This window comes from Jaculus jaculus, chromosome 15 (genome assembly GCF_020740685.1).
Source record: "Jaculus jaculus isolate mJacJac1 chromosome 15, mJacJac1.mat.Y.cur, whole genome shotgun sequence".
Taxonomy (NCBI): Eukaryota; Metazoa; Chordata; class Mammalia; order Rodentia; family Dipodidae; genus Jaculus; species Jaculus jaculus.
Window position 1 is genome coordinate 68,358,631 of NC_059116.1, and position 19,140 is coordinate 68,377,770.

Below are 19,140 nucleotides of genomic sequence, written 5' to 3' on the forward strand. Positions count from 1 at the left end.
TTCTGGTGACTGGCCTTATCCTTAAAGCTGTCCCATTTTAATTTATCTTACTAGTATAATTTCAGGCAAATTCACCTATGAGTTACAAAATACTTATCAGGAAATTCCAAAGGTTTTAGGAGCTCTATGGAACTAGAGAACAAAGTCATACATGATTTATTATACTGTGTATCCTGAATAGATAATAACTATTTGGGTTTGTATTGTCATTATGGTCTGCTAGTTTGCCCTTTGCTTTTGTTTGTATGCTTCTTTATAACTTTTGTTACAGTAATTTGATTCTTTTTTATACCATTATTTAGTCTATTTTATTGCATTTATAATTTTAGTTTTGAGAGAAGTACAGAATAAAGTGTATGGGTGGTCTCATGATAATGAAGTAGGAAATTGTTTTCAATGTTCTGAGTTAATTAATGTACAGTTATATGAAAGGGGAGAGAATATTTTTCCACTTTCTCATAGAGCTACACTGTGGTCCAAGGACATAGCTCAGGGTTGAAGTACTTGTTTGGCATGCCTCAGGCCATGGGTTTGGTTCTCAACACACCTCTCCACAAAGAAAAAAGAAAGATTTATATATTTTATTCTTTCTTTACTAGTTGTTAACTAGTGACCTATTATGAACCAAAAATTATGTCACAAGAAAAAATGCTTCTGAATTCATTGCTTAGGGATATGGATATGTTCTGTTCTTATCTAATTCATGGCCTTAATTAAAACATTATTTTGTGACTTGATATTAAAAGTTGTCATATTGTTAATTGAAAAAAAAACTCCAGTCTGTTGAAGTAATCCTGATTCAATAGCTGTAATACTAAAAATAAAAAAAATAACAATGTCATATTTCCAGTGCTGTACCTGAAATGATGTTAATAGCCTATGGTTTATTTTATTGTAGAGCATGGCCCTGGAATTGATATATTTACACCTGGTAAACCTGGAGACTATGACCTAGAAGGTGGCATATGGGAAGATGAAGATGCTCGGAATTTTTATGAGAACCTCATTGATTTGAAAGCATTTGTTCCAGCCATCTTGTTTAAAGACAATGAAAAAAGTTGTCAAAGCAAAGAGTCTAGTAAAGATGATTCCAAAGGTAAATTCTAGCAGAAACAAACTAATATTAAGTGGTATAGAAATCAGGTTCAAAGTGATATGTGTTTTTAAAAATTACTAGTGTTGTACCATGAGCCTTGGATTAGATGAGTGACAGAATAATATGAAATGGAACATTAAAGGGTGATAATTAACTCATTAGTAGGAGAAACCTGGCATAGCATTCAATATCGTGATGTAAGACATTTCTTCTTTCGTTGTAGAAATTAAGAAATTAGAGGACAGACAAAAAGAAACTGAAAAACATAGTAGAAGGTTAACATACTTTTACCAGTCATTGTGGATTGATGACAGTATTATTTTTAGTATCTATAATAAAGTCACATGAGATCTTGGAAGACATGTTTCCCTATTTGGATTGTTGGGGAAACACAAGTTTTCTATAGTATTCTTAGTGATCTTTGCAGTCTAGGTCCAGCCAGCTTTTTGTGAAGAGTAGTTGAGAGAAATTGAAAGCTTTGAAATCATTAATAGATGGGGTGGTTGTAAATGCCAGTTAGACCTTGTTTCTCAGGGTTTTCTTTGTGTAAAAACCTGCTGGGTGCAATGGTACATGCCTTAATTTTAGCATTCAGGAGGCAGGGCTAGGAAGATTGCCATGAGTTTGAGGCCACCCTGAGACTGCATGGTGAATTCCAGATCAGCGTGAGCTAGAGCAAGAGACTACTTAGAAAAAAAACAAAAACAGAAAACAGACAAGAAAAAAAACCCAACCTGGATGTACGTATATATGTGTGTACATACATATATACATGGATCTTTTGGAGCACCAGATGCTTGCACCACTTTTTGTGGCCATCAGGTTTTGCAAACAAGCATCTTTTTACTCACTGAGTCATCTCCTCAGCCCCATGAACATTATTTTCCTCTTAAAATATAAATCTGTTTGGCTAGAGAGATAGCTTAGAGGTTAAGGCGCATGCCTGCAAAGCCTAAGGACCCCAGGTTTGATTCTCCAGGTCCCACGTAAGCCAGATGCACATGGTAGTGCATACATCTGGAGTTTGTTTGCAGTGTCTAGAGGCCCTGGCAAACCCATTCTCTCTGTCTTGTCTCTTTCTCCCTCTTTCCCTCTTTCTCTGTATCTGATAAATAAATAAATTTTTTTTTAAAAGCTTTCAAAAAATATAAATCTAGGGTTGGAGAGATGGCTTAGCAGTTAAGTGCTTGCCTGTGAAGCCTAAGAATCCCGGTTCAAGGCTCGCCTCCCCAGGACCCATGTTAGCCAGATGCACAAGGGTGCGCATGTGTCTGGAGTTCATTTGCAGTGGCTGGAGGTCTTGGCATGCCCATTCTCCCTCCCTCCCTCCCTCCCTCCCCCCCCCCCCCCCCTCTCTCTCTCTCTCTCTCTCTCTCTCTCTCTCTCTGCCTCGTTCTCCCTGTGTCTGTCGCTTTTAAATAAATAGCTAAATAAAAATAAAAAAATTTAAAAAAATATAAACCTTAGCTGGTGTGATGGCATATGTCTTTTTAATTCCAGCACTTGGAAGGCAGAGGTAGGTGGGTTACCATGAGTTTGAGGCTACCCTGAGACTCCATAGTGAATTCTAGGTCAGCTTGAGTTAGTGTGAGACCCTGCCTCGAAAAAGAAAATGTGTGTGTGTATAAATCTTTTTACTTCTCTTTAAAAAATTTAAATAGTTTATTGATTTATAGGCAAGCAGAGAAATGAGGAGGGGGGAGATTGGACATGCCAGGTCCTCCAGCCTCTGTAAATGAACTCCAGATACATGTGCCACTTTCTGCATCTGCTTTATGTGGGTACTGGGGAATTGAACTTGGGAAGTTAGGCTTCACAGGCAAGTGTTATAACAAGTGTCATCTCTCCAACACTCGTTTTCAGCTCTTTTGAAGCAGGGTCTCACTGTAGCACAGGCTAGCCTCAAATGCATGATGATCCTCCTGCCTTAGCCTCCCAAGTTCTGAGATTAAAGGCATGCTTCACCATGCCCAACTGAAAATATCAATTTCTTATTTTGCTTGTGAATAATTTATTTATTAGAGAAAGGGAGAGGGGGAGAAAGAAATGGGCATGACAGGGCCTCCAGCCATTAAGTCACTACAAATGAACTCCAGACACATGCGCCACCTTGTGCATCTGGCTTACGTGGAACCTGGAGAATTGACCTGGGTCCTTAGGCTTCACAGGCAAGTGTCCTACACCATATCTCCACCCCAATATTAATTTATTTTTTCTTTTCTTTGTTTTTTGGTTTTTCAACGTAGGGTTTCACTCTAGTCTAGGCTGACCTGGAATTCAGTCTGTATTCTCAGGGTGGTCTTGAACTCACAGCTATCTTCCTACCTCTGCCTCCCACGTGCTGAGATTAAAGGCGTGTGCCACCATGCCCAGCCAATATCAATTTCTTAAGAGCAGTTTTTCTTTAAAATTATTTTTTAAAAATCTGGGCGTGGTGGCACACGCCTTTAATTCCAGCACGTGGGAGGCAGAGGTAGGAGGATCAGTGTGAATTCGAGGCCCCCCCGAGACTACATAGTTAATTCCAGGAAAGGCTGGATCAGAGTGAGACCCTACCTACCTTGAAAGACAAAATACATGTATATATATTTGAACCACACCAGGACTTCCAGTGTATGTATCTAGCTTTACACAGGTACTGGGAATTCAAACTGGGTTGTCAAGCTTCGCAAACAAGTACCTCCAACTGCTGAGCCATCTCTTCAGCCCCTGTTAAATGCTTTTTTAAAACCAATATAAGGAAACATTGATGATTGACTATGTGATTCATAAGGGCAGTGATCATTTGTCTGCTGTAGCTATCACTTGTAGCTGTGATGTTTAGAAAAATACCTATTTGGACTATAGGGATTCAGTAAATTATATTTGAATGTAAAGATGAATAAGAACATAGTCCATCTCAATCTAGAGGCTATGCTCTAGTCAGAGCTTTCATGCTTACAATCATGTTATAGAGCATTGAGTTTCAAAATGCAAGACATTTCTTCCATTTCACTGTAAAGGAAGATAAAGGAAATTGGGGGCTGAGAAGATAGCTAAGGTGCTAAAACATTTGCTTTGCAAGCATGGGGACTTGAGATTGATCCTCAGTGCCTCACACAAAGTACTGGGTGTGGTGTGGGAAGCATTGACAGGAGGATCCTGGAGCTCATTAGCTAGCTAGTCAATCCTAATTGATGACACCAGGCCAATAAGAGACTCTGTCTTAAAACAAGGTGGATAGCATACCTAAGGAAAACACGTAGTTTATCTTCTGGCTTCCACATGCATGTACACACATGCATGTAACATGCATGCATACTATGGTGGTTTGATTCAGGTGTCCCCTATAAACTTAGGTGTTCTGAATACTAGGTCCTCAGCTGATGGAGATTTGTGATTTAATGCCTTCTGTAGGCAGCTTATTGTTGGGGGCAGGCTTATGGGTATTATAGCCAGTGCCCCCCTTGCCAGTGTTTAGCACACTTTCTTGTTGCTGTTGTCCACCTTATTTTGGGCAGGGGGTGATATCCACCCTCTGCTCATGCCATCATTTTCCCCTGCCATCGTGGAGTGTCTCCTCGAGTCTGTAAGCCAAAATAAATCCTTTTTTTCTCAAAAGCTGCTCTTGGTCAGGTGATTTCTGCCAGCAGTGTGAGCCTGACTGCAACAGTACAGTTGGTCCCGAGAAGTGGCATCATTTTCTGCTAGACACCCGACTGTGTGGCTTTGGCTGTTTGGAGCTGATTTTCAAGAAGAATGAGGAAGGATTTGAAATCGTGGCCTAAGAGACACTTTGCAGTGCTGTAAGTACAGCTTGATGGACTGTTCTAGTCAGAGTGAAAGACCTGGATGCAGTAAGAACTAAGGACTGTGAGGTTTGGCTTATAAGGGTGAGAAAGAGCTTTGCTTGGACTAGGCTAGAAGTAGTTTGTGTGAGAGGCTTCCTGTTATGCCTATTTCCTGAGACCTTGTGCAGGGTTGCATTGTGTAGAAATGGACTGCTGTTAAGTACAGGGATATGGCACAGAAATGAAATCTTTGGGCTGAAATTTCTGCCTGTTCAACTGCAATTATATGAGAGATAACAGCTATTGAGATTGGGCAGTTGACCTGTACTGGGCAATAGGAAGAATGTAGATTCTTTTGAAGGGGCCTGAGTGTTCAAGGACTGTTCTTCAAAGTCTGTTTTATTCCCCCCTGGATTAACAAATTGGCACCCTACCTGGTATTACAGAGTGTAAGAAATGCAGGAAAGAGAGGGTCACTGAGTTTGCAACATGGTCTTATGTTTTGGAAATGGCCATGGGCAGTGTACAGCAGGCTTGCTGGATGCCTGCGTGGAGACCCCATGGACCCGTGAGGATGAACCATGGGTTGCAGTGGAGATGCCGGGACCACAAGACGGCTGCTTAGGACAGCTGCTGGACCCGGATAAAGTTTTCCAGGACTGTGAGTAGCCTATCTGGAAGGGTGGAATTGGAACTACAGAGACTTGTTGCTGGTTAGAGTTATTGAACTTGGAGATTTGACACTGACGAGAGTTGTTGGACTTGGAGCTATAGTTTGATGTTTGCCCTGTGTTGCAGTCATATCAAAATCACCTAAGAGCAGCTTTGGGGGAATAAAAAAGGGTTTATTTTGGCTTATAGACTCAAGGGGATGCTCCACGATGGCAGGGTAAACGATGGCATGAGCAGAGGGTGGACATCACTTCCTGGCCAACATCAGGTGAATGACAAGAACAGGAAAGTGTGCCAAATACTGGCAAGGGGACACTAGCTATAATACTCACAAGCCCGTCCCCAACAATACACTGCCTCCAAGAGGCATTCATTCTCAAATCTCCATCAGCTGGGAACCCAGTATCCAGAATACCTAAGTTTATAGGGGCACCTGAATCAAACTACCACATCACTACTGGCTCCCATAAACTGATATCCATACATGATATAAAACACAATGTATTCAGTCCAACTTAAAAAGGCTTAGGCTGGGTGTGGTGCACATACCTTTAATCCCAGCACTCGGGAGGCAGAGGTAGGAGGATTGCTGTGAGTTGGAGGCCACCCTGAGACTACATAGTGAATTCCAGGTTAGCCTGGGCTAGAGTGAGACTATCTCGAAAAACCAAAAAAAAGATCCCCTCAAGATCCCGTAGTGGCACAGAAAAAACACTTACACTGTAAAAGTTGCATCAAGCATAGCAAAGAAATATTCAACCAATACAAGATTTAAACAGGGTAAACATCAAATTCTGTAGCTCCAAGTCCAACAACTCTAGCCAGTGACAAGTCTCCAGTCTGAAAGTTCTAACCAGCAACAAGTCTCTGGAGTTCCAATTCCATCCCTCCATTTAGGGTTTTTACTCATTTACTCATAGTCCTGGGCCAGCTGTCCTCAGTAGCCGTCTTGTGGTCCTGGCATCTCCACTGGGTCTCCACGGCAACCCGGTTCATCTTCACAGGTCCATTGGGTGTCTCCATGCAGGCATACAGCAAACATGCTGTACACTGCCCATGGCTGTTTCCAAGACATGAGACTGTTGCATACTTAATGATCTTCTCTTTCCTGCATTTCTTATATTCCACAAGACCAGGTAGGGTGCCAGTTTGTTAATCAGGGGGGAATAAAGCAGACTTTGAAGAACAGGATACTCCTTGAGCACTCAGGCCCCTTCAAAAGAGTTTACATTGTTCCTGTTGCCCCAGTGCAGGTCAGCTGGCCCCATCTCAATAGCTGTTATCTCTCATATAATAGCAGCTGAATGGGCAGAAGTTTCAGCCCAAAGATTTCATTTCTGTGCCGTATCCCTCTGCTTACACCATTTAATTTCTATGCAGTGCAACCTTGCACAACTTCTCATGACATGGGCATAATAGCAAGCTTCTCACACAAACTGCTAGCTCAGTCCAAGCAAAGCTCTTTCTCACCCTTACAAGCCAAACCTCACAGTCTTAGTTCTTACTGCATTCAGGTCTTTCAGCTCTGACCAGAATAGTCCATCAAGCTGTACCTACAGCACTGCAAGGTATCTCTTAGACCAAGGTTCCAAATCCTTCCACATTCTTCTTGAAAATCAGCTCCAAACAGCCAAAGCCACGCAGTCAGGTGTCTAGAAGCAAATGACATCACTCCTTGGTACTAACATTACTGTTGCAGTCAGATTTGCACTCCTGGCAGAAATCACTTGACCAAGAGCAGCTTTTGGGAAAAAAGGGTTTATTTTGGCTTACAGACTTGAGTGGATGCTCCACGATAACAGGGAAAATGATGACATGAGCAGAGCGTAGATATCACTTCCTGTCCCAACATCAAGTGGACAACAAGAACAGGAGAGTGTGTTGGACACTGGTAAGGGGGCACTGGCTGTAACACCCATAAGACCGCCCCCAACAATACACTGCCTCCAGGAGGTGTTCATTCCAAAATCTCTATCAGCTGGGAACCTAGCATTCGGAACACCTAAGTTTAGGAGAGACACCTGAGTCAAATTACCGTACCCTGTTTAAAACTTGTATTGGTTGAATATTGCTTTGCTATGCCCAATGCCATCTTTTGCAGTGTGAGTGTTCTGTGCCATTGTGTTTTTTGGGGGGATTTTTGTTTATTATGGCTCAGTTAAAAGACCTTGGATTATGGACATGTTTGAACATCATTGGGATTGATAAAAATAATGGGGACTTTTAAAGTTAGATGAATGCATTGTATTTTATATCATGTATGGTTATTAATGTGTATGGGTGCCAGGGACCGAACGTGAATGGTTTGATTTGGGTGTCCCCATATACTTAGGTGTTCTGAATGCTTTGTCCCAGTTGATGGAGATTTGGGAATGAACGCCTCCTGGAGGGAGTGTATTGTTGGGGGTGGGCTTATGGGTGTTATAGCCAGTTTCCCCTTCAGTTTTTGGCACACTCTCCTGTTGCTCTGTTTCACCTTATGCTGGGCATCGGGGGATGTCCACCCTCTGTTCATGCCATCGTTTTCCCCTGCCATCATGGGTCTTCCCTTTGAGTCTTTAAGCCAAAACAAACCCTTTTCTCCCAAAAGCTGCTATTGGTCAGGTGGTGTCTACAAGCAATGTGAACCTGACTGCAACATATACAAAAATAGATTAAGGGCTGGAGACATGGCTTAGTTGTTCAGCACTTGTCTGTGAAGGCTAAGAACCCCAGTTCGAGGTTGGATTCCCCAGTACCCAAGGGAACCTTAGGCGCAAAGTGGTGCAAGCTTCCGGAATTCGTTTGCAATGGCTGGAGGCCCTGTTGTATCCATTGTTTCTCTCAGTATCTCTCTCTCTCCCCCTCTTTCTCTAACTCTCTCAAATAAAAAAATGGATTAAACAAATCTAGTAGATGGCTTAAGCATGCATTTTAAAACTTTTTATTGGCAACCTCCATAAATTGAAATATACCATGATCATAATTCCCCCCTACCACTGCCATTCCCCCTCCCACTACCTCCCTTCTCCTCCTCCCAAACCCCCCACTGAGCCCTTCTTCTCTCCACCTTGCCTCTCTTCTATTCTCCTCCTCCCAAACCCCACTGAGCCCTTCTTCTCTCCACCTTGCCTCTCTTCTATTCTCCTCCTCCCAAACCCCCACTGAACCCTTCTTCTTTCCACCTTGCCTCTCTTCTATTCTCCTCCTCCCAAACCCCACTGAACCCTTCTTCTCTCCACCTTGCCTCTCTTCTATTCTCCTTCTCCCAAACCCCACTGAACCCTTCTTCTCTCCACCTTGTCTCTCTTCTATTCTCCTCCTCCCAAACCCCCACTGAACCCTTCTTCTCTCCACCTTGCCTCTCTTCTATTCTCCTCCTCCCAAACCCCCACTGAACCCTTCTTCTCTCCACCTTGCCTCTCTTCTATTCTCCTTCTCCCAAACCCCACTGAACCCCTTCTTCTCTCCACCTTGCCTCTCTTCTATTCTCCTTCTCCCAAACCCCACTGAACCCTTCTTCTCTCCACCTTGCCTCTCTTCTATTCTCCTTCTCCCAAACCCCACTGAGCCCTTCTTCTCTCCACCTTGCCTCTCTTCTATTCTCCTTCTCCCAAACCCCACTGAGCCCTTCTTCTCTCCACCTTGCCTCTCTTCTATTCTCCTTCTCCCAAACCCCCACTGAACCCTTCTTCTCTCCACCTTGCCTCTCTTCTATTCTCCTTCTCCCAAACCCCACTGAACCCTTCTTCTCTCCACCTTGCCTCTCTTCTATTCTCCTTCTCCCAAACCCCACTGAACCCTTCTTCTCTCCACCTTGCCTCTCTTCTATTCTCCTCCTCCCAAACCCCCACTGAGCCCTTCTTCTCTCCACCTTGCCTCTCTTCTATTCTCCTCCTCCCAAACCCCACTGAGCCCTTCTTCTCTCCACCTTGCCTCTCTTCTATTCTCCTCCTCCCAAACCCCACTGAACCCTTCTTCTCTCCACCTTGCCTCTCTTCTATTCTCCTTCTCCCAAACCCCACTGAACCCTTCTTCTCTCCACCTTGTCTCTCTTCTATTCTCCTTCTCCCAAACCCCACTGAACCCTTCTTCTCTCCACCTTGCCTCTCTTCTATTCTCCTCCTCCCAAACCCCACTGAACCCCTTCTTCTCTCCACCTTGTCTCTCTTCTATTCTCCTTCTCCCAAACCCCACTGAACCCTTCTTCTCTCCACCTTGCCTCTCTTCTATTCTCCTTCTCCCAAACCCCACTGAACCCCTTCTTCTCTCCACCTTGTCTCTCTTCTATTCTCCTTCTCCCAAACCCCACTGAACCCCTTCTTCTCTCCACCTTGTCTCTCTTCTATTCTCCTTCTCCCAAACCCCACTGAACCCTTCTTCTCTCCACCTTGTCTCTCTTCTATTCTCCTTCTCCCAAACCCCCACTGAACCCTTCTTCTCTCCACCTTGCCTCTCTTCTATTCTCCTTCTCCCAAACCCCCACTGAACCCTTCTTCTCTCCACCTTGCCTCTCTTCTATTCTCCTCCTCCCAAACCCCACTGAACCCCTTCTTCTCTCCACCTTGTCTCTCTTCTATTCTCCTTCTCCCAAACCCCACTGAACCCTTCTTCTCTCCACCTTGCCTCTCTTCTATTCTCCTCCTCCCAAACCCCACTGAACCCTTCTTCTCTCCACCTTGCCTCTCTTCTATTCTCCTTCTCCCAAACCCCACTGAACCCCTTCTTCTCTCCACCTTGTCTCTCTTCTATTCTCCTTCTCCCAAACCCCACTGAACCCTTCTTCTCTCCACCTTGCCTCTCTTCTATTCTCCTCCTCCCAAACCCCCACTGAACCCTTCTTCTCTCCACCTTGCCTCTCTTCTATTCTCCTCCTCCCAAACCCCCACTGAACCCTTCTTCTCTCCACCTTGCCTCTCTTCTATTCTCCTCCTCCCAAACCCCACTGAGCCCTTCTTCTCTCCACCTTGCCTCTCTTCTATTCTCCTTCTCCCAAACCCCACTGAGCCCTTCTTCTCTCCACCTTGTCTCTCTTCTATTCTCCTTCTCCCAAACCCCACTGAACCCCTTCTTCTCTCCACCTTGCCTCTCTTCTATTCTCCTCCTCCCAAACCCCCACTGAACCCTTCTTCTCTCCACCTTGCCTCTCTTCTATTCTCCTCCTCCCAAACCCCACTGAGCCCTTCTTCTCTCCACCTTGCCTCTCTTCTATTCTCCTTCTCCCAAACCCCACTGAGCCCTTCTTCTCTCCACCTTGTCTCTCTTCTATTCTCCTTCTCCCAAACCCCACTGAACCCCTTCTTCTTTCCACCTTGTCTCTCTTCTATTCTCCTTCTCCCAAACCCCACTGAGCCCTTCTTCTCTCCACCTTGCCTCTCTTCTATTCTCCTTCTCCCAAACCCCACTGAACCCTTCTTCTCTCCACCTTGTCTCTCTTCTATTCTCCTTCTCCCAAACCCCACTGAACCCTTCTTCTCTCCACCTTGTCTCTCTTCTATTCTCCTTCTCCCAAACCCCACTGAACCCTTCTTCTCTCCACCTTGCCTCTCTTCTATTCTCCTCCTCCCAAACCCCACTGAACCCTTCTTCTCTCCACCTTGCCTCTCTTCTATTCTCCTTCTCCCAAACCCCACTGAACCCTTCTTCTCTCCACCTTGTCTCTCTTCTATTCTCCTTCTCCCAAACCCCACTGAACCCTTCTTCTCTCCACCTTGTCTCTCTTCTATTCTCCTTCTCCCAAACCCCACTGAACCCTTCTTCTCTCCACCTTGCCTCTCTTCTATTCTCCTTCTCCCAAACCCCACTGAACCCTTCTTCTCTCCACCTTGCCTCTCTTCTATTCTCCTTCTCCCAAACCCCACTGAACCCCTTCTTCTCTCCACCTTGTCTCTCTTCTATTCTCCTCCTCCCAAACCCCACTGAACCCTTCTTCTCTCCACCTTGCCTCTCTTCTATTCTCCTTCTCCCAAACCCCCACTGAACCCTTCTTCTCTCCACCTTGCCTCTCTTCTATTCTCCTCCTCCCAAACCCCACTGAACCCTTCTTCTCTCCACCTTGTCTCTCTTCTATTCTCCTTCTCCCAAACCCCACTGAACCCTTCTTCTCTCCACCTTGCCTCTCTTCTATTCTCCTTCTCCCAAACCCCACTGAGCCCTTCTTCTCTCCACCTTGCCTCTCTTCTATTCTCCTTCTCCCAAACCCCACTGAACCCTTCTTCTCTCCACCTTGCCTCTCTTCTATTCTCCTTCTCCCAAACCCCACTGAACCCCTTCTTCTCTCCACCTTGTCTCTCTTCTATTCTCCTTCTCCAAAACCCCCACTGAGCCCTTCTTCTCTCCACCTTGCCTCTCTTCTATTCTCCTTCTCCCAAACCCCCACTGAACCCTTCTTCTCTCCACCTTGCCTCTCTTCTATTCTCCTTCTCCCAAACCCCCACTGAACCCTTCTTCTCTCCACCTTGCCTCTCTTCTATTCTCCTTCTCCCAAACCCCCACTGAGCCCTTCTTCTCTCCACCTTGTCTCTCTTCTATTCTCCTTCTCCCAAACCCCCACTGAACCCTTCTTCTCTCCACCTTGTCTCTCTTCTATCCTCCTTCTCCCAAACCCCACTGAGCCCTTCTTCTCTCCACCTTGTCTCTCTTCTATTCTCCTTCTCCCAAACCCCACTGAGCCCTTCTTCTCTCCACCTTGCCTCTCTTCTATTCTCCTTCTCCCAAACCCCACTGAGCCCTTCTTCTCTCCACCTTGTCTCTCTTCTATTCTCCTTCTCCCAAACCCCACTGAGCCCCTTCTTCTCTCCACCTTGTCTCTCTTCTATTCTCCTTCTCCCAAACCCCACTGAACCCTTCTTCTCTCCACCTTGCCTCTCTTCTATCCTCCTTCTCCCAAACCCCACTGAGCCCTTCTTCTCTCCACCTTGCCTCTCTTCTATCCTCCTTCTCCCAAACCCCACTGAGCCCCTTCTTCTCTCCACCTTGTCTCTCTTCTATTCTCCTTCTCCCAAACCCCACTGAGCCCTTCTTCTCTCCACCTTGTCTCTCTTCTATTCTCCTTCTCCCAAACCCCACTGAGCCCTTCTTCTCTCCACCTTGCCTCTCTTCTATTCTCCTTCTCCCAAACCCCACTGAGCCCTTCTTCTCTCCACCTTGTCTCTCTTCTATTCTCCTTCTCCCAAACCCCACTGAGCCCCTTCTTCTCTCCACCTTGTCTCTCTTCTATCCTCCTTCTCCCAAACCCCACTGAGCCCTTCTTCTCTCCACCTTGTCTCTCTTCTATTCTCCTTCTCCCAAACCCCACTGAGCCCTTCTTCTCTCCACCTTGCCTCTCTTCTATTCTCCTTCTCCCAAACCCCACTGAGCCCTTCTTCTCTCCACCTTGTCTCTCTTCTATTCTCCTTCTCCCAAACCCCACTGAACCCTTCTTCTCTCCACCTTGTCTCTCTTCTATTCTCCTTCTCCCAAACCCCACTGAACCCTTCTTCTCTCCACCTTGTCTCTCTTCTATTCTCCTTCTCCCAAACCCCACTGAACCCCTTCTTCTTTCCACCTTGTCTCTCTTCTATCCTTCTTCTCCCAAACCCCCACTGAACCCCTTCTTCTCTCCACCTTGTCTCTCTTCTATTCTCCTTCTCACAAACCCCACTGAACCCTTCTTCTTTCCACCTTGTCTCTCTTCTATTCTCCTTCTCCCAAACCCCACTGAACCCTTCTTCTCTCCACCTTGTCTCTCTTCTATTCTCCTTCTCCAAAACCCCCACTGAGCCCTTCTTCTCTCCACCTTGCCTCTCTTCTATTCTCCTTCTCCCAAACCCCCACTGAACCCTTCTTCTCTCCACCTTGTCTCTCTTCTATTCTCCTTCTCCCAAACCCCACTGAGCCCTTCTTCTCTCCACCTTGTCTCTCTTCTATTCTCCTTCTCCCAAACCCCACTGAGCCCTTCTTCTCTCCACCTTGCCTCTCTTCTATTCTCCTTCTCCCAAACCCCACTGAGCCCTTCTTCTCTCCACCTTGTCTCTCTTCTATTCTCCTTCTCCCAAACCCCACTGAGCCCCTTCTTCTCTCCACCTTGTCTCTCTTCTATTCTCCTTCTCCCAAACCCCACTGAACCCTTCTTCTCTCCACCTTGTCTCTCTTCTATTCTCCTTCTCCCAAACCCCACTGAACCCTTCTTCTCTCCACCTTGTCTCTCTTCTATTCTCCTTCTCCCAAACCCCACTGAACCCCTTCTTCTCTCCACCTTGTCTCTCTTCTATTCTCCTTCTCACAAACCCCACTGAACCCTTCTTCTTTCCACCTTGTCTCTCTTCTATTCTCCTTCTCCCAAACCCCACTGAACCCCTTCTTCTCTCCACCTTGTCTCTCTTCTATTCTCCTTCTCCCAAACCCCACTGAACCCCTTCTTCTTTCCACCTTGTCTCTCTTCTATCCTTCTTCTCCCAAACCCCCACTGAACCCCTTCTTCTCTCCACCTTGTCTCTCTTCTATTCTCCTTCTCCCAAACCCCACTGAACCCCTTCTTCTTTCCACCTTGTCTCTCTTCTATTCTCCTCCCAAACCCCACTGAACCCCTTCTTCTTTCCACCTTGTCTCTCTTCTATTCTCCTTCTCCCAAACCCCACTGAACCCCTTCTTCTCTCCACCTTGTCTCTCTTCTATTCTCCTCCTCCCAAACCCCCACTGAGCCCTTCTTCTCTCCACCTTGTCTCTCTTCTATTCTCCTTCTCCCAAACCCCCACTGAGCCCTTCTTCTCTCCACCTTGTCTCTCTTCTATTCTCCTCCTCCCAAACCCCACTGAGCCCTTCTTCTCTCCACCTTGTCTCTCTTCTATTCTCCTTCTCCCAAACCCCACTGAACCCCTTCTTCTCTCCACCTTGTCTCTCTTCTATCCTTCTTCTCCCAAACCCCCACTGAACCCCTTCTTCTCTCCACCTTGTCTCTCTTCTATTCTCCTTCTCCCAAACCCCACTGAGCCCTTCTTCTCTCCACCTTGTCTCTCTTCTATTCTCCTTCTCCCAAACCCCACTGAGCCCTTCTTCTTTCCACCTTGTCTCTCTTCTATTCTCCTTCTCCCAAACCCCACTGAACCCCTTCTTCTTTCCACCTTGTCTCTCTTCTATTCTCCTTCTCCCAAACCCCACTGAGCCCTTCTTCTTTCCACCTTGCCTCTCTTCTATTCTCCTTTCCCAAACCCCACTGAGCCCTTCTTCTCTCCACCTTGTCTCTCTTCTATTCTCCTTCTCCCAAACCCCACTGAACCCCTTCTTCTCTCCACCTTGTCTCTCTTCTATTCTCCTTCTCCCAAACCCCACTGAGCCCTTCTTCTTTCCACCTTGTCTCTCTTCTATTCTCCTTCTCCCAAACCCCACTGAACCCCTTCTTCTCTCCACCTTGTCTCTCTTCTATTCTCCTTCTCCCAAACCCCACTGAACCCTTCTTCTCTCCACCTTGCCTCTCTTCTATTCTCCTTCTCCCAAACCCCACTGAACCCTTCTTCTCTCCACCTTGTCTCTCTTCTATTCTCCTTCTCCCAAACCCCACTGAACCCCTTCTTCTCTCCACCTTGTCTCTCTTCTATTCTCCTTCTCCCAAACCCCACTGAACCCTTCTTCTCTCCACCTTGTCTCTCTTCTATTCTCCTTCTCCCAAACCCCACTGAGCCCTTCTTCTCTCCACCTTGTCTCTCTTCTATTCTCCTTCTTCCAAACCCCCACTGAACCCCTTCTTCTCTCCACCTTGTCTCTCTTCTATTCTCCTTCTCCCAAACCCCACTGAACCCTTCTTCTCTCCACCTTGCCTCTCTTCTATTCTCCTTCTCCCAAACCCCACTGAACCCTTCTTCTCTCCACCTTGTCTCTCTTCTATTCTCCTTCTCCCAAACCCCACTGAGCCCCTTCTTCTCTCCACCTTGTCTCTCTTCTATTCTCCTTCTCCCAAACCCCACTGAGCCCCTTCTTCTCTCCACCTTGCCTCTCTTCTGTTCTCCTTCTCCCAAACCCCCACTGAGCCCCTTCTTCTCTCCACCTTGCCTCTCTTCTATTCTCCTTCTCCCAAACCCCCACTGAGCCCCTTCTTCTTTCCACCTTGTCTCACTTCTATTTTGATGCCGTCATTTTCCCTGCTATTAAAGCTGACATTTTTGAACTTGGGTACTTATTTGCTCATTTAGAGATATCCTGCCTCAGTCTTCTGAGCCCTAATGTTAGCGGAGTGGGCCATCATGACCAGATCTTTTTTGTTGTTTTGCCTTGTGTACATGTGATGTGGTATGGTGTACTGCCATGCCCCAGACACTTGCCTGCGGCGGGAGAGGCGCATGCGTGTAGTGGCTGAAGTAGAATAGTAAGTGTTTTGCTCTATCTCTCTTCCACTGGGTCTTGGTTTGAGCTAGAGTCTTTTTTTTTTTTTTTTATATATCTTGAATTTTTATTTTATTTTATTTTATTTTATTTTTAATTTTTATTAACATTTTCCATGATTATAAAATATATCCCATGGTAATTCCCTCCCTCCCCACCCCCACACTTTCCCGTTTGAAATTCCATTCTCAATCATATTACCTCCCCATTACAAACATTGTAATTACATATATACAATATCAACCTATTAAGTATCCTCCTCCCTTCCTTTCTCCACCCTTTATGTCTCCTTTTCAACTTACTGGCCTCTGCTACTAAGTATTTTCATTCTCACGCAGAAGCCCAGTCATCTGTAGCTAGGATCCCCATATGAGAGAGAACATGTGGCGCTTGGCTTTCTGGGCCTGGGTTACCTGACTTAGTATAATACTTTCCAGGTCCATCCATTTTTCTGCAAATTTCATAACTTCATTTTTCTTTACCGCTGAGTAGAACTCCATTGTATAAATGTACCACATCTTCATTATCCACTCATCTGTTGAGGGACATCTAGGCTGGTTCCATTTCCCAGCTATTATAAATTGAGCAGCAATAAACATGGTTGAGCACGTACTTCTAAGGAAATGAGATGAGTCCTTTGGATATATGCCTAGGAGTGCTATAGCTGGGTCATATGGTAGATCAATCTCTAGCTGCTTTAGGAACCTCCACACTGTTTTCCACAATGGCTGGACTAGATTGCATTCCCACCAGCAGTGCAGAAGGGTTCCTGTTTTTCCACATCCCCGCCAACATTTATGATCATTTGTTTTCATGATGGTGGCCAATCTGACAGGAGTGAGATGGAATCTCAATGTAGTTTTAATCTGCATTTCCCTGATGACTAGTGACGTAGAACATTTTTTTAGGTGCTTATATGCCATTCGTATTTCTTCCTTTGAGAACTCTCTATTTAGCTCCTTAGCCCATTTTTTGATTGGCTTGTTTGATTCCTTATTAGTTAACTTTATGAGTTCTTTGTATATCCTAGATATTAATCCTCTATCAGATATATAGCTGGCGAAGATTTTTTCCCATTCTGTAGGTTGCCTGTTTGCTTTTTTCACTGTGTCCTTTGCAGTGCAAAATCTTTGTAATTTCATTAGGTCCCAGTGGTTAATTTGTGGTTTTATTGCCTGAGCAATTGGGGTTGTATTCAGAAAGTCTTTGCCAAGACCAATATGTTGAAGGGTTTCCCCTACTTTTTCCTCTAGCAGTTTTAAAGTTTCCGGTCTGATGTTAAGGTCTTTAATCCATTTGGACTTAATTCTTGTGCATGGCGAGAGAGAAGACTCTATTTTCATCCTTCTGCAGATATTTATCCAGTTTTCAAAACACCATTTGCTGAAGAGGCTGTCTCTTCTCCAATGAGTATTTTTGGCATTTTTATCGAATATCAGGTGGCTATAGCTACTTGGGCTTACATCTGGGTCCTCTATTCTGTTCCACTGATCTACATGTCTGTTTTTGTGCCAGTACCATGCAGTTTTTGTTACTATGGCTCTGTAGTATAGGTTAAAATCAGGTATGGTGATACCACCAGCCTCTTTTTTGTTGCTCAGTATTATTTTAGATATTCGAGGTTTTTTGTGATTCCAAATGAATTTTTGGATTGTTTTTTCTATTTCCATGAAGAAAGCCTTTGGAATTTTGATAGGGATTGCATTAAATGTGTAGATTGCTTTTGGTAAGATTGCCATTTTCACGATATTGATTCTTCCAAGCCAGGAACAAGGGATGTTTCTCCACTTTCTAGTGTCTTCTGCAATTTCTCGCTTGAGTGTTTTAAAGTTCTCATTGTATAGATTCTTTACTTCCTTGGTTAGGTTTATTCCAAGGTATTTTATTTTTTTTGATGCAATTGTGAATGGGAGTGATTCTCTGATTTCATCCTCTGTGTGTTTGTTGTTAGCATATACGAAGGCTACTGATTTCTGTGTATTTATTTTGTATCCTGCTACATTGCTGTAGGTTTTGATCAGCTCTAACAGCTTGCTAGTAGAGTCTTTAGGGTCCTTTATGTATAGAATCATGTCATCTGCAAATAATGATAACTTGATTTCTTCCTTTCCAATTTGTATCCCTTTAGAGTCTCTTTTTTAAATTTAATTAATTAATTTTAATTTATTTCATTTATTTTGACACACACACAGAGAGAGAGGGAGAGAATGGACACACCAGGGCTTCAGCCGCTGTAAACAAATAGCAGACACATACACTACCTTGTTTAGCTGGCGTAAGTGGGTCCTGGGGAATTGAACCTGGGTCCTTTGGCTTCTCAGGCAAATGCCTCAACCATTAAGCCATCTCTTCAGGCTTTACTAACTTATGTAACGTGTGTAGATGTTGTAGGTGCGCATGTAGGTGGGTACATTAGACTTCACTGGCTGAGTGACCCCAGTCTCATCACGTGAGTACTGGGGTTGAGCTCAGGTCCTCGTGTTTTTGCAGTCAATAAAAAAACCCAATTTATTTATTTGCAAGCACACACCAAGAATATGAATGGGTGAATGAATATGAGGGGTGTGTGTGAATGGGTGCTCCAGGGCCTTTTGCCACTGCAAGCAACCTCTGGATTCTAATGCCACTTTGTGCATCTGGTTTTACATGGGTGCTGTGGGATCAAACCTGGGCTGTCAGGCTTTACAAGTGAGGACCTGTAATTGCTCTGAGCCAACTCTTTACTGACTCTGGACCCTGCACGGCTCTGATGATTCTTGGTTCCCGGCTTCCCTGAGCCACCGGGGTTACGGTGTGCGTGGTGACACACAGCATTTACTGTGGGTTCTGGACATTCCAACTCTTGACAGGCTCAGGCCGCCTCACGCCCTCATGCTTGTGCTTGTGCAGGAAGCACCGTTAACTGCTGAGCTATCTCTCCAGCCCAGGCCCAGTCTTTTGTTAGAAAAAATTTTCAAGGACAGAAGAAAGGCTAGAATAGCAAATTTACATTTACCTATCACCCAGCTGTAACAGATAACCAATTTATTCTACTTTATTCTAGCCATTTTCCTTTGTTATGTCCTATTTTTTAAATATTTTGTTTTTATTTATTTGAGAGAGAGAGAGAAAAGAGGAAGAGAGGAGAGAGGGAGAGAGAAAATGGGTGTGCCAGGGTCTCCAGCCAGTGCAAATGATCTCCAGATACATGTGCCACCTTGTGCATCTGGCTTACGTGGATACTGGGGAATCAAACCTGGGTCCTTAAGCTTCTCAGGGAAATGTCTT

The 19,140-nt window shown here is 45.1% G+C and overlaps 1 protein-coding gene across 2 annotated transcripts in view; it reads left to right on the top strand.

Annotated features, from left to right (window-relative positions):
- Positions 1-19,140, top strand: part of Upf2 (UPF2 regulator of nonsense mediated mRNA decay) — a 138,525-nt gene that overhangs the window by 27,417 nt on the left and 91,968 nt on the right. For both annotated transcript variants that reach the window (XM_004662373.3, XM_045134965.1), the window contains exon 5: positions 899-1,096. In XM_004662373.3, the coding sequence (XP_004662430.1) occupies positions 899-1,096 (198 nt within the window). The remainder of the gene's footprint in view (positions 1-898; positions 1,097-19,140) is intronic.